General features: G+C 44.7%; 1 protein-coding gene across 2 annotated transcripts; it reads right to left on the bottom strand.

Annotated features, from left to right (window-relative positions):
• Window positions 1-5,760: 5,760 nt before the first annotated feature.
• Window positions 5,761-12,099, bottom strand: ANKRD40CL (ANKRD40 C-terminal like). Of its 2 annotated transcripts, XM_041723909.1 has the most exons (6): window positions 11,946-12,053; window positions 11,207-11,305; window positions 10,798-10,935; window positions 7,531-7,605; window positions 6,767-6,942; window positions 5,761-5,923 (listed from the first exon to the last, which is right to left on the bottom strand). In XM_041723909.1, the coding sequence occupies exons 3-6, from the start codon at window positions 10,835-10,837 to the stop codon at window positions 5,780-5,782; spliced, it is 435 nt and encodes a 144-aa protein (XP_041579843.1). In that variant the 5' UTR covers window positions 10,838-10,935; window positions 11,207-11,305; window positions 11,946-12,053; the 3' UTR covers window positions 5,761-5,779. The 2 variants fall into 2 exon arrangements, with proteins under 2 accessions (XP_041579843.1, XP_041579842.1); XM_041723908.1 differs by lacking the exon at window positions 11,207-11,305 and having other exon boundaries at window positions 11,946-12,099.
• Between the last annotated feature and the right edge of the window lie 2,923 nt (window positions 12,100-15,022).

The following is a 15,022-nucleotide window of genomic DNA, read 5'->3' as shown; positions in this document are numbered from 1 at the left end:
AGCCTCAAGAGGAAATGATTCTTACCAAATTCATAAGAACCCAATGTAGAGGCTGTGTGCCATTTGAAAGAGAAATACACATTTGTGTCTTTAAGGCCAAACAGTTGTCAGTTTGTCATGTGTATTTTCTCTGTGAAAAGCCGGTGAGGAGAGCCAGATTTTATTACTCAGAAGATTACTCGATAAGATTGGAATGGAATGCGAGCAATCAGATTTTTTTAACTTTTTATTTTGGAAAATTTAAGACCTACATAAAAGTAGAACAGTATAATTAGCCTCTATTAAAACTCACCACTAGTTAGACTCAGTGGCTAGTCTTATTTTATATATGTACATGCATGTGTATATGTATCCCCTGCCTCCTATCATTTTCAAGCAAGTCCTCAGATGTATCATTTAGCTTGTAAATATTTCAGCATGTATTTCTAAAAGTTAAGAAACAAGTTCATTAATGAAAATAAATGGGATGAACTTTTAATTGGCCAGAGTCCTCAACTGTAGTGCTGGACTGGTACTTCTTTTCCATTGTGTATCTCAAGGGGACCAATTAATGAGTCTATTGCTCTGGCATCCTCCCCTCTGCAATATAGAAAGACTCTACGCATCACCTCCCTTTTTGTTAAGACCTTTTTTCTTGAAACAGATGGCAGTATATTTACAGTTGACCCTGGAACAGTGTCCAGGGAGGTTAGGGGTGTTTACATATTGTATGATTACAGTAAAGTAAGCTAGAGAAAAAGTGTTAAGAAAATCATAAGGAAGAGAGAATACATTTACAGTATTGGGCTGTGTGTTGGGGGGGGGGGGACCCATGCAGTTCAAAATCATGTTGTTCAAGGGTCAGCTGTAGTTTTCATACTGGGTTAAAACCCATTTCTTGCCTTCTTGAGATTAGAATAAACTAGTCATGTTTCAACTTAGATATTTATCTCCTCTCCTTATAGCATTACACCTGCAGGCAATCTGTCTGGTTTCTTCAATATATAGTTAGTGTCACAGAGGACAAACCACCCTACTTTCGAGGTCTGAGAAAACATTGTTTGACTACATACAGGTTGTTAGGCACCTTCTGATTAAAGTTTTTAGAGCTGTTACAACGGAACAATTTAGGGTGAGAGTGTTTTGAACTTGCATCCTTTCTGTGCTTTTAAAAATGCATTTTAGATGGGCTATGTGAATATTTTTAAACATTCTAAAGTGCATGAAACAAAAGGAAAACACTTCAGAATTTATTGTGTATATTTTCTGTGGGATGAGACTTCGTTCAGGGCTGGTTTTCAAGTGTGAGTTCAGACTGATTTTTAGTTGTTATGAAAGAACCCCAGGTGACTACTTTTAAAGAATTTTGTATTGTAATGCTTGTACATGGTTGCACATGGTTCAGAAAAACAACAGAAGTGTTAAGTGATCTCTCCGTCGTCTTGTCCCTGTTCTTCCTCTCCAAGAGCTACTGCTGTTAACAATTACTCTTTCTGGAGGGAGGTGGGTGGTGGGGGATGTAAGCATATATGTATAGACCTTTTTTTAATATATGAAGTACACCTTCTGTTTTAAATCTTGCTGTTTTCACTCCGTATATTTAAAGATATTTGAGATCTAGGAGACCGCCCTTTTAAGTTTTAACATGTAGTTTTTTAAAGTACATTTCAAGTAAACCAAAGCAAAGAAATAAATGTTTTTCATTGTTGTATCAGATTTTTAAATTTCCTACTTTAAAAATGCAGTTTGAGAGTCATAGTTGATCTGTTTCTTCCCCTCAGCCCTCCCAAGTAGCCCAGTTGTCAACAGGTTAAGAATGTTTAGGAACAACAGCTTTGGGAAGTAGTTTGGCATAAGTGGCCATGCCCTAATTTCTCTTGTGGCTATTCCACTCCTAGATATATACCCTAGAGAAACTCTGAGACATATGTGTCAGGACATGGATGTGAAAATGTCATAACAACATTGTTTGTAATAGGAAGAAAAGGAAAACAAAAACAAACTGGGAAGACCCCACCTGTCCTTCAGTCCACTGGATAGATTCCGTGGCTTGTTCCTACAGTGGAATTGCACAGAAGTTGAACTGAGCTATGGCTACACGTGTGAACACGGATGAATCTCCGTGGTCGAGAAAGCAAGGTGCAGAAGAGTACATCCACTATGGTTCCGTTTCTGAGAAAGTCAACACCAAGCTGTTAAGTTAAATCTATGGTAAATAAAAGCAAAGCAAGGAAATGATTAACATGAAATTCAGTGTTAACCTGTTCTATCGAAGGGAGAGGAGACCGTGGAGAGCAAGGAACAACAGCCTTCAGAGGAACTGCTAATGATGCTTTGTTGCTAAAGCTGGGTGGGCGGTTTCTTTTTTAAACTGTATGTTTATGTGCTTTTGTATATGTATGATATTTCTTAATAAAATTTAAATTAAAATGGGAAAAGGTCTTGGAGTAGGTAGTGACTAATAAAATATGTAAGCATATTTAATGAAATTTATCCTTTTTTAATGACTGGCAGGTGTGTAAAAGGTTCGGCTTCTTGAGCACCAGAATTAGGACCTTAATTGTAGTTCTTTAAAAGCTAGAAGCTGAACCTAAGTGTATTTTCTTTGTCATCAGTTATTTTTGTCTTTACATAATTTTAATTTGGGTGTCAGCGGGGGAGCTACTGCTTTTGTTCTGCTGTACGTTTCTTGCAAATTCACGCCCTTCCAGAAAGGGAACTACTGAGTGAGAAGAACAGTACGCCTGGCCCATGGTCAGCACAGCCTTCTCCTGTTCAAATTAGATTGTCAGATCAGAGGGGCAGTTCCATTTTGGCTTTGTTCTCTTAATGAGGGGTACTGTGAAGTGTTAGATGTTCACACTTTAAAAGGGAAGTCATTGAAAGTAGAAATGTATCTGCAGGTGCATAAAATTCACCTGCATCAGCAGTGGACCTCTTACCCCCAACTGTGGCCTCCCAGCCAGCCTTTAATCCCTTGGTGGGAGTTTAGGGCCTAGCCCTAGGTTCATTCTGTGTATCCCCAAGTGCTGATGTGCCAGGTACTATTCTGATACCTTGGGTAGATTGGTGAGCAAAAGAGGAACACTGCCACCTTCTCCTGGTGGCATCTGTCAGGCCTATGAGCTGTACAGGATGGACTTCTGCTCTGAGGGATGGAAGGGGGCACTACTAGACACCTCATTGTAAATGAACGTAGGTTGTGAATGACAGAAGAATTCTAGATCATTCCATGTTTTAACCTGCATGTGTTCTGGAACCTTTTAGGATAAGCATTATAGTACCTGATTGATTTCAATGACTTAAAAATCTTAAAATGACATTGTTGTGAAAGTCCAGTGGAATTGTAGGCAGTGGAATTGTACCTTCAGAAATTAGTTTCCACAATCTCTGCATGAAGTATAAATTATAATGAAAGTTACTCTTGAAGTCTCAAATTTTAATCTTCAGCCTTAAGACCATTCATGTTTGTTACAGGATATAAGTTTTTATAATTTTTGTTGTGCAAACTATGTTTGGATATTGAATTTGCTCAACAGCCTGATGATAAATTGCTGCCCCTGTTGAATTGCTGTAATTAACCATGAGGCAACATTAGGTTCTGCTATCCACATAGTGTAAGCTTTCCTCCCGTCACTTTTTTCAAATTTATTCTACCGTGTTCACCTAAAAACGCCACCTAAAATCTCACTTCCAGAGGTGATTTGGGGCCACTAACAGTCAATCCTGAGCTCCTGCCCAAATTTTCCTTACTCAAAGTTGAGGTACCTTAGGGAAGTGGCACTTGGGGGTTGATCCTGTCCATCATCCTGTGGCAGTGGAAAGGCACTTATGTGAAATGGGCTTGCATTAGGGGATATATTGTCTTTTGAAAACCTGTGCCTTTGGTGATGAGCTTATATTTCAAGCTGAAGTGCTCCCACCCAAAGAGGTCCACAGGTATTAAGCAAATTGCACATTCAGGTCTTCTCTCTCTCTCTCTCTCTCTCTGTGTGTGTGTGTGTGTGTGTATGTGTGTATGTGTGTGTGTATATATATATATATATAAGATTTTGTTTATTCATGAGAGGCAGAGGGAGAAGCAGGCTCCATGTAGGGAGCCCATTGTGGGACTCAATCCTGGAACTCCAGGATCATGCCCTGGGCCAAAGACAGATGCTCAACTGCTGAGTCACCCAAGCGTCCCTGTACCCATGCTTTTTAAAGCCTTACTTAGTTGGGTGTTAGTGTAGTGTTGGTGTGTCCCCCACACTTCATCAAAGCTCTCAGGTATTGAGAATTTGGAGAGGAGGCCATGGTGACCTATTAATGTGCTTGCTGAGAGAGACGACATTGCTTCCCCAGAAGGGGTGCTGGTATTTTACTGCTCAGTTCCATGAGAATTAAGAGTCCAGGAATAATAACTGAAGATAAGTGACTGTATGGTCTGTGTTAAGTGGGTAAATGGGGTCAAGCATCTAGCTGAGTGCCTCCAAAGTACCAGCAGTTTTTTTCTTTTAATATTTTGTTTATTCGAGAGAGAATGAGCAACTAGGGGCACAGGGAGAGGGACAAGCAGAACCCCCGCTGAGCAGGGAGCCCACCGCTGGGCACCAAGATCATGACCTGAGCCAAAATCAGGTGCTTAACCAACTGAGCCACCCAGGTGCCCCCTATTCCAGCAGGGTTTTTTTTAAGATTTTTATTTTTCATGAGAGAGAGAGAGGAAGAAGCAAGCTCCACGCAGGGAGCCCGACATAGGACTCGATCCCGGGTCTCTAGGATCACACCCTGGGCTGAAGGCAGCGCTAAACCGCTGAGCCACCTGGGCTGCCCCAATTCCAGCAGTTCTTAACTAGAAGTTTGGGCTAGTGGACCCAGAAGGATTCTAGGTATTATGGTAGGAGGAGTCTAGCTTTGAGCTAGTTGTTGGTAAGGGTGCCAACTTTGTTTTCTTCATCTGATTAGCAGAGTTTAGTGCTGTGAGCTGTATCTTGGCTGTTCTACAAGTTGTATGTTAAAAATGGCCTCAGTGGTAACTCAAGTCCTATTAAGTCCTGCTATTTTATAGGCAAGTTTAAAAGTGTAAGGAAATTATGTGATATGTGGGACATGCTTTTTAAATTTTTCCTTAAGATATTTATTTTAGAGTGAGCTTGGGAGGGACAGACGTAGAGGAGAATCTTAAGACTCCACACAGCCTAGAGCCCAACATGGGGCTCAATCCCAGGACCCTGACCTGACCTCAGCTAAAACCAACAGTTGGACACTTAACTGACTAGCACGCAGGTGCCCCGGTGGTGTGACATGCTTTTAAAAATGGAGCACCAGTGGGGGCTGGGAGGGGTGTTGCCTGGCTGGCTCAAGGTGGGAGGATCCTGTGAATCGATCTCAAGGTTGTGAGTTTGAGCCCCACGTTGGGTGTAGAGATTACTAAAAATCTTTTTAAAGTGGAGCACCGATTGAACGAGGGGGTCTTGGCTTTCCCAGCTCTATCAGCTTACCCTGCCCTGGGGCAGTTCACACGAACAGACCTCAGCTATTCATCCTGACTGAACCTTAGTAGTAAATACCTATGCCTGATCAGGATTGAGGTACAACTCTACAAAATAAACTTGGGATAAGTATCATAATATACAGTTTAAAAAAAAAAAAAAAAAAAGCTCTGTCAAAGCACTTTGAAATTTCTCCCTGCCCAGAGAAGTCTGAATCAAGGGAACAGTTTTCCAAAGTATACAGATGAAGTTAGCAAACCGGTACATGCATTCCCACCTGGTTATTTACAAAACATGGATTCCAGTGTTTCATTTCCAGAATTTTTTTAATAGGTTAGTTTTGCAGCATTGCTGTTGTAGCAGGGCTTCTCTATCAGGGATGGTGTGTATTCTTCTAATTCAGAGCTTCCATTTTTCATTAAAATGAGTTCTATTTCCTGAAAGTCCCGTAGTCTTAGAATGTCTTTGTCCTTAACATGTAAAAGAAATTATATGGTGCTTTATAAGTAGCATGTGAAATTATTAAGGTTAAAAATAATGGCCAGCATTTTGGGATTCTTGCCTAAACTCGGGATATTACTGTATCAGTTTCTCTATTTGTGGTAAACTGAGGTAGCAGTTGAGAGGTTTTTGTTTTTGTTTCTTCTTTTTTTGGTCTGTATTGTAGGTTTCTAAGGGGACTATATAGCAGATTGATACTGCTGAAGAAAAGGGCATTTAAAAAAATCTGGAAAATACAATCATCCTGCTGTTCCTTTACAATGAATATACTATTAGCCATGGCATCAATGAGAATTGTTAAAAGCATTCTGAAAGCTTTTTAAATAAAGTGTCCAGAGAAATGAGATTTTTTTCCTTCTGAAATTAAAAATAGAGATCTATATTTTGAATCTGAAATATCGATAAAAATGCAAAACAATTTTGTTTCATGAAATTACAAAGGCTGAACTATTGTAAGCAAATAAAGGTAGTAAGTTAGTCTTTTTTCCTTCCCGGGGACCATGCCATTTACTGTCAACCAGCCAGGTTTGCAGAGGTGGAAGGGGTCATATGCATTGAACTGAGTCTTCAATTTGGGCATTGGTTATAATTCAGACCCTTTTAAAGGGCTTATAATTCAGGTGTGCAAATCGGTAAAAGCACTGGTTTGAGAATTTCCTAGCTACCATGTTTGGCTCTCTTGCAGCCAGAGTTTCCCAGTGTCTTGAATTTGTTTTTGCATTAGAAATGCAAAGGCTAAATGATTAGCTTCACAAAACATTAATTTTGCCCATTTAGAACCCAGTCTGCATTGAGAGACTTGCAAACCCTACCTTCCTGAGCAGTGTGTTTGGTAGCTTTCTGATGGTCTTCACTTGCTCTGGTTCAATCCCCAGTTCACAGCAACTGACTTTTAGTAGATTCTGGTAACTCAGCTCTTCTCGGTTCAGTTCAACTTCAATGAAGTCATTTTCTCTGGGACTCTGAATTCTGACTTTCAGCACCAGCTCTAGATCACCCGCAAATTCATTTGCAAAAGAAACAAAATACCAATTTAAAGCCTTTCAGTTGACCTCATCCATTCTTACCGCATAGGTCATCCCAAAAACTGAATAATGAGTAGACCTGCAGCTTTGATTGGTATATATAAACTTCAAATTATCTGAGGCTTTTCTTGGGGTGTTGGGCAAGCTCTGGGGTGGACGTCCATTATGCTCACCAAAAGCTTGCAGTTTGAAGGCGGGATAGTATTGAAAATATTCAATAATGTACATGGTAGGTGTTTGAACTCGGTTATTTGGAAAGCTTCAAGGAAATGTTGAACCTCGAGCTCTATCCTAGAGAAGCAGTTGTGTTGAGGTGCAGATGATTCTGTGTGATTCCTATTGCACCCCTCCACACACACACATTCCTGGGACTTCAAGGTGACAGGGCCTGAGAAACAGGATAATTGCACCATCTTTTGTTGGGAGGGGGACAGTGGTGCTGAGTGAATCTTCACACTCACTGTCCCAAGAAGGAGAAGCATTGTTTGAAGGCAGAAGAACCCAAGGAATGCGTTTGGCTTTGCCACATGGTCTTGGGGCTGAGTCCTCACCTACGCAGGTGTTCTCAGGTCTGCCATCCCCTGGATCGGTAGGCAGCTGTGGATCCAAACCTTGTTTATATTCACCTGGGAAAGAGAAAAAGAAAGCATTGGGGGCACCTGTGTGGTTCAGTCGGTTAAGCACCTGCTGCTTTCAGCTCAAATCATGATCTCATCCTGGGATCAAGCTCCTCGCTGGGTTCCCTGGTTAGTGCGGGGGCCTGCTTCTTTCTCTGCCCCTCCTGCCTCTTGTGCTTTCTCAAATAAATAAAATCTTTAAAAAAAAGCGTTGAGAAAACACAGCCCCTCAGCGTTTGGCTCTCCTCCAGCTCTGCCAGTTAAGCTGGGATGATGCCCCTTCTCCACTTCCTGCTCCCCTGTCCTGCCTCCTCAAGGGAAAAGCCAAGTCACGAAAAGGGCAGTAATTATGTTAAGACTTGAAGAGTAATTTTCGTTCATCACGGCCCAAATCATGCAAAGGAGCTGAGATGCTATTTTTAAGTGGTATGTAATCTGGGGAAGAAATATTTATAATCTGTGTGCTTAACTCAAGTTTCTACTTAAATATTTTGGGCACTGAGTGCCTCGCGTCCCCAATTCTCCAGCGGGTGCAGTCCCTTTCTAAGGCATCTTCTCAGCCAGAGGGAAGGGAAGAGTGCTTTCCAGGGGGGCAGGCCTTTCCCCTTCTCACTGCACCCGCCCTGCTCTATGAGGGAGCCCTCTCTGCACCAGGCCCTGTGCTAAGTGTTGGGGACAGGATTAGAGCTGCCACTACAACAGCCCATAGTGGTCTCTATCCTAGAGTTGGCAAAACTAGAGGAGAGGTAGATTCTGGTCAAGTGACCTCAAGTAAACGTGACATTACAACTGCGGGGGACGATGAGGCCAGAGACACAATATAGCATGAAGGCATGGAAAGGGGTCAAGGAAGAGCACCCTGAGGGCTGGGCTTCACTAGATCCAGGGGGAGAAGAAGAGATGAGATTCCTGGGGCTAGAAACAGCAACAGGAACCTGTGGGTGGGTGGAGTGGAGCTTTTGAGGAAGGAAAGGCTGCGGGGCAGAGACCATGGAGGGTCGGTGTGAAGTGGGGCAGGCGGCCGCAGGGTCATGGGATTGTGGCCCGGCGGCCTGGGCCGTCCAACTGAGTAGCCACAAGAAATGAGATAAATACATAAAATACAATTTTAAATACAATTTTATTTTTTAAAGATTTTATTTATTCATGAGAGATAGAGAGGCAGAGACACAGGCAGAGGGAGAAGGCAGGCTCCATGCAGGGAGCCCAACGTGGGACTCCATTCTGGGACTCCAAATCACTCCCTGAGCTAAAGGCAGATAGATGCTTAACCTCTGAGCCACCCAGGTGTCCCTAAATACAATTTTAAAGACCGGAAAAGAAGTGAAATGTGTACTTTTTAATACTGGTTGTATGTGAAAATGATAATTTTGATGTATTAAGGGATTAGCTATATTAAAATTATTTTCACCTGTCGTGACTTTTTAAAATGTGGTCATGAGGAAATTTTTAAATATCTACGTGGTTTATGTGATACTGTTATTGGAAAGTACTAGACCAGGTGAGAGGTTTTCGTTTTTATTCTAAAACACCAACCAAGCCTTAGATAGTTCTCAGCCCGAGGCTGTCATAATCATATTTGCATTTTGGAAAAAAGCAAAAATAGAAACCTTACTATCCTCAAAAAAAAAAAATCCTTTGGGGTGTTGACATCCCCATTTCAGATAAGAAAATTAAGGCTGAAAGGAGGTAAAGTAACTTGCTTGAGCCTATCCCATGAGTAGATGGCAGGACCTGGATGTGACCAAGGCCCGCTACACCAGTGGGGCCCAGAGCAAAAGGAAGGTGTGCAAAACAGCTTCCCCAAGCCACATCCCTAACCGATGGCAGATGGGCGACTCCCCCAGGAATCACCACCTCCCCACCTGCACCCATCTGTATCTGGCTGGGGGTTGGGGAGAGGTTCCTGCCTGTCACCCTTGGAGCATGCCCTGCCTTTCCAGCCTCAACTGGGACCCTTACTTGAGTGCCTGCCAGGGGCTGAAGGGGACAACAGAACGAGGACTCTGGTAGGGATGGGGAGTGGGAGTGCGTGCACATGCAGGGGTCAAGGCTCCCAGCTCCCACTCCCCCAGCACATGCTCCATCGTCCTGGCTGGCTTCACTTACAAAATAGACAAGATAAAATTATGTAAAATGTCAAGCCAGAGGGCACTTGAAGGGTTGAGGGCACTCTATGTGGGCAAATTGAATTTAAATAAAATATTTTTTAAATAAATAAAATGTCAAGCCAGCGACCACAGAGCTTTTAATCCCAAATGTGGGACCTTTTCTAAATGGGGGGCCCTGCACAGCTGCTGTGATTGCAGACCCAAGAAGCCAGCCTTGCTCCAGGCTCAGAAAGTACTCTCTCCACTGCCCAGTCTCTCCCCAGCCTCTCCCAGGGCAGCAGGATCTGCAGTCTCCTCTGTGCTCTGCATTTTGGGCCACGGAGTGAGCCCCTCTCCTGGGAAGCCTTTCAGAGCCTCTGGCACCCAGGGCTCTAAGAGGCTCAGTGGTTGACCATCTGCCTTCTGTTCAGGTCTTGATCCTGGGGTCCTGGGTTTGAATCCTGCATCGGGCTCCCCTCGAGGAGCCTCCTTCTCCCTCTGCCTGTGTTTCTGCCTCTCTGTGTCTCTCACAAAAAAAGAAAGGAAGAGCGAGCCTCTGGTACCCTATCTGAAATGATGCGTTTCCTGCCCTCCACCACTCACCCCACACAGAGTACCAGAACCTCCCCCAGCCTGGCCTGCTGTAAAAGCATGTTCCTTTCTGATGAACCTGTCAGATTAGGATCCTCTGTGTGTGGCCAGGGTCTTGTGGAGGTCAGAAAGCACACCCCCCCCTTTGAAGTCAGGTGGATCAGGGTTTGAAGTTTTCCTCTGCCACAGTGGCAGTGACTCGTTAGACAGGTTACTTAACCCCTCTGAGCTTCAGTTCTCTGATCTGGAAAATGGGATTCATAAACCTCTGCCTTGCGAGGTTGTAAGAAGCAGAGAAGTGAGCGCCAGAAACCACTGGCTGCTACTGCTCTTCATCACAGCTACAGATATGTGCTTCCCCCTAAAGGATGCTCCGTCTACTTGCTCTGCTCCTGGCTTCACCGGTGGCAGAGCTGGGGAGGGCCACTGGCCATACAGGCTGCAGCATCCCTCCTGTACCTCCCTCAGGCCCCTCCCAAATCTTCGAGGACCACATGGGAGACAGGACTTCCAGACTCACCTGCTGGCTTCTCGCTCACATCCTGTTGGGGTTCAGCCATGGTGAGCTCTGTTGTCCCTCAGATCAGTATCCCCTCTCACATATATGCACAAGTCCCCAACCACATAGGAAGCACCTTCAGAAACTCAGTGCATCAGTCTGCAGTGAAACAATGTGGTCTGTAACTGGCCTGGTGAGATGGGGCGGGGGGGCCTATTTCATAGATGGGCCAAGTAAGACTCAGGGGCACGGGATGGTGCAAGGGAAGTTCATGGCTCCCTCCTCCCTCCTTGGTCTGTGTCCACCCGGTGACACCGGAGGCTAATAGGGCTCACCCAAGGGAACGTGCCCCCCAGGAAGCTCAGCCACTGGCCCCCAGCTAGACCCGGGCAGGGTTCACCCTCCTTGGAAAAGGTTAGCAAGATCCTACCTCAGGGAGAAGAAAAGCCAAACGCTTAGGTTCTTGGCTCCAACAGGCTCTCCATCCTCCCCAATTATCTCCCTTTTCTCTCAACCCCGTCCTCAGCAGCTATGAGTGACAAGAAAGCAGGAAGACCCCAGCCCATACCTGGGAGACTCTGCCTTGGCCATGATCCCAGATCCTTTTATTTTAAACATAAAAATGGTGAATTTGGGGGCACCTGGTGGCTCAGCGTCTGCCTTTGGCTCAGGGTGTGATCTCCCCCCGCCCCCCCCCGCCCCCCCGTGAGTCTGCTTCTCTCTTTGCCTATGTCTCTGCCTCTCTGTGTGTCTCTCATGAATAAATAAATAAAATCATAGAAAAAAAAAAGTGGAGAAGGCTGGGGGCCAGAGCAGAAGGTTTGGTGAAGGGTGTGTGGAGCTGGGCAAAGTCCGAGAAAGAGCTGCTGCCTCCAGGGGGTGTTGAGGAGAGGAACCCATGGGTCTGGTGATGACTCTCGCATTTCATTTAACCCTCCAGTGACAGGAGCCTTGGGGTCACCCGGGAAGCCCTAAAAACCATGGGGGCCTGGGTTCCACCCTCTGAAGAGTCCAACATAGTGTGGGTCTGGGGAGCCTTCTGGGCTCTGAAATTCTTAAAAGATCCCCAGCTGATTTTAATGTGTGGCCCAAGTCGAGAACCACCGATCTGGTCCAACTGCTCAAGGGGACAGAGGGGGAGCAGAGATATAAGAAAGGGAAATGCTCACCGACAGGCACCCGGGCTCCCAGCCACAGGCCCGGGGCTGGCTCTGGGCCGCCTGATCACCAGCCTGACTGCCTCCCCAGTGCGCCCTTCCTGTGGGGAATGGAGGGAGGTGGGGCTCTGGCAGAGGAGGAAGCCGTAGGGATCTGCCCGGCCTCACCTCCCGAGAAGGGGAGGAACATGCACTTTGGCCAGCCTGGCTGCCGGGGTGTGGTCAGCATAAAAAGGGCCTAGAGGGGCAGAGAGGCCGAGATGAACAGGCTTGGACAGCAGGCTCCGTCCGTTCCCACTTACTGCTCTGCCCTCGTTCACCCACTCCCCATTCATGGATTCATTCGTTCATGGAATCACTCAATGATACTTTCTTCTCATTTGAGGGTTTTTTTTCCCCCTTCTAATTTATTTTATTTTATTTCTTAATTTTTTTAAATTTTTTTAAATTTTTATTTATTTATGATAGTCACAGAGAGAGAGAGAGAGAGGCAGAGACATAGGCAGAGGGAGAAGCAGGCTCCATGCACCGGGAGCCTGACGTGGGATTTGATCCCGGGTCTCCAGGATCGCGCCCTGGGCCAAAGGCAGGCGCCAAACCACTGCACCACCGAGGGATCCCCCCCTTCTAATTTATTTTAACTAATTAATTCATTTTTAAAGATTTTAATTTTTTTAAAGATTTATTTATTCATGAGAGACGCACACAGAGAGGCAGAGACAACAGGCAGAAGGAGAAGCAGGCTCCATGCAAGGAGCCAGATGCGGGACTTGATCCCAGGACTCCAGGATCACGCCCTGAGCAGAAGGCAGATGCTCAACCACTGAGCCACCCAGGCATCCCAAGATTTTAATTTTTTAAGTTATCTCTACATTCAATATGGGACTCGAATCCACAACCCTAGTGTTGAGAGTTACATGCTCTGAGGCAACCAAGCACTCCCCTTTCAATTAATTTTTAAAAAACTGGGATCCCTGGGTGGCGCAGCGGTTTGGTGCCTGCCTTTGGCCCAGGGCGCGATCCTGGAGACCCGGGATCGAATCCCACGTCAGGCTCCCGGTGCATGGAGCCTGCTTCTCCCTCTGCCTGTGTCTCTGCCTCTCTCTCTCTCTCTGTGACTATCATAAATAAATAAAAATTAAAAAAAAAATTTAAAAAATAAAAAAAAAATTTTTTAAAAACTGTTTTCAAGCAAAATATTACATGCTCTAGTTTAAACAGTTTAATGGTGGGTCAACTGGGTGGCTCATTCAGTTGGGCAGCTCTCGGTTTTGGCTCAGGTTGTGATCTCAGGATCCTTGGATCAAGCCCCACATTGGGCTCCGTGCTCATTGGGGAGTCTGCTTGTCCCTCTTCCTCTGCTCCTTTTCCTACTCTCTCTCTCTTTCAAATAAATTAATTAAATTAAATTATTTATTTTTAAAACATTTTATTTATTTATTCATGAAATACACACAGAGAGAGATAGAGAGAGGCAGAGGGAGAAGCAGGCTCCATGCAGGGAACCCGACACAGGATCCGGGGTCTTCAGGATCATGCTCTGGGCTGAAGGCAGCACTAAACCGCTGAGCCACCCAGGCTGCCCTAAATTAAATTTAAAAAACCAAAAACCAAAATCCAGTCTAATGGCACTCAACATCAGGGTCAGTTAGCTAAGAAGAAAACAAACTGCTTGATGGGGAGGCAACCACACAGGCCTTGGGGTGGATCTTTTTCATTCATGAAAAAGCACTCATGATAGGCACTTAGTGGCCCTTTTATTTATGTATTAGCTTTTTTGTGTATGAGGGTGGCTTGTAATTTTTATGTAGTTTCAAACTGACATAAGAATTGCAAGAATTGGGACACCTGGGTGGCTCAGTGGTTGAGTGTCTGCCTTTGGCTCAGGTCATGATCCCCAGGTCTTGAGGTCAAGTCCCTCACTGAGTTCCCCATGGGGAGCCTGCTTCTCCCTCTGCCTATGTCTCTGCCTCTTTGTGTCTCTCATGAATAAATAAATAAAATCTTAAAAAAAAAGTTGTGAGAATCTTTTTTTTGTTGTTTTTTTTTTGTTTTTTTTTTAATTTATGATAGGCACACAGTGAGAGAGAGAGAGGCAGAGACACAGGCAGAGGGAGAAGCAGGCTCCATGCACCGGGAGCCCGACGTGGGATTCGATCCCGAGTCTCCAGGATCGCGCCCTGGGCCAAAGGCAGGCGCCAAACCGCTGCGCCACCCAGGGATCCCGAGAATCTTTTTATCAATGGTTCACATTTTGCCACATTTGCTTTAATATTCTCTAAGTATGTGAATACATGTATATGTGTATATGTAATATACACACACGCACAAACACACCTACCCCCCCTCAATCATTTGAAAGTAAGTTGTAGATATCATGCTCCTTTATCCCTAAAGACTTGAGGCTATATTTCCTAATATCAAGGATATTCTCTTCCATATCAAGGTACAAGGATGAGGGGTGCCTGGGTGGCTTAGCTGGTTAAGCATCTGCCTTCAGCTTAGGTCATGATCTCAGGGTCCTGGGTTCGAGCCCGAGTCAGGCTCCCTGTGGGGAGTCTGCTTCTCCCTCTCTCTCTGCTCCTCCCCCTGCTCATGCTCTCAAGCTCTCTCTCTCAAATAAATAAATAAAATCTTTAGAAAAATACAAGGATCAAAATCCGGAAATCTAGCATGGATATAATGTCATTACCTAGACTGCAGCCCATACTCAAATTTTATCAATTAACTCATAACATCCTTTCTAGCATTTGTGTGTGTGTCCTGGTCCAGGATTCAATTCAGGATCATGCCCTGCATTTACATCTCACACATTTCTTTAATCCAGAAAAGTTCTTCAGCTTTTGTTTTTGAAGAGTCCAAGCCAGTAATTTTGTCATTTGTCCCTCAGCTGGTTTTGTCTGATGCCTCCTCATGATAGATTCAAATCAAGCCCTTTGGTGGGAATACTGTAGAAACGCCGGCAGGTCTTTCTTAGTGCATCACATGGGGGCACATGTTCGTTTGTCCCATTTGAGGGGATGGTGACTTCAACTACTTTTGAGAGGAGATATCTTCCAGGCTTTCCCATTGCAGGGTTTGTTTTTTTC

The sequence above is a fragment of the Vulpes lagopus genome, chromosome 12 (assembly GCF_018345385.1).
Source record: "Vulpes lagopus strain Blue_001 chromosome 12, ASM1834538v1, whole genome shotgun sequence".
Taxonomy (NCBI): Eukaryota; Metazoa; Chordata; class Mammalia; order Carnivora; family Canidae; genus Vulpes; species Vulpes lagopus.
This window is presented reverse-complemented; position numbering and strand designations above follow the sequence as displayed.

Excerpts from the sequence above, each read along its gene's own strand:
- ANKRD40CL (XM_041723908.1), bottom strand. The coding sequence starts at position 10,837 with ATGGCTGAACCCCAACAGGATGTGAGCGAGAAGCCAGCAG. Across the intron at positions 6,943-7,530 it reads ACCTGAGAACACCTGCGTAG|AGCTGGTGCTGAAAGTCAGA; the intron begins GTGAGGACTCAG and ends CGGGTGATCTAG. Across the intron at positions 5,924-6,766 it reads CAAACACACTGCTCAGGAAG|GACAAAGACATTCTAAGACT; the intron begins GTAGGGTTTGCA and ends TTACATGTTAAG.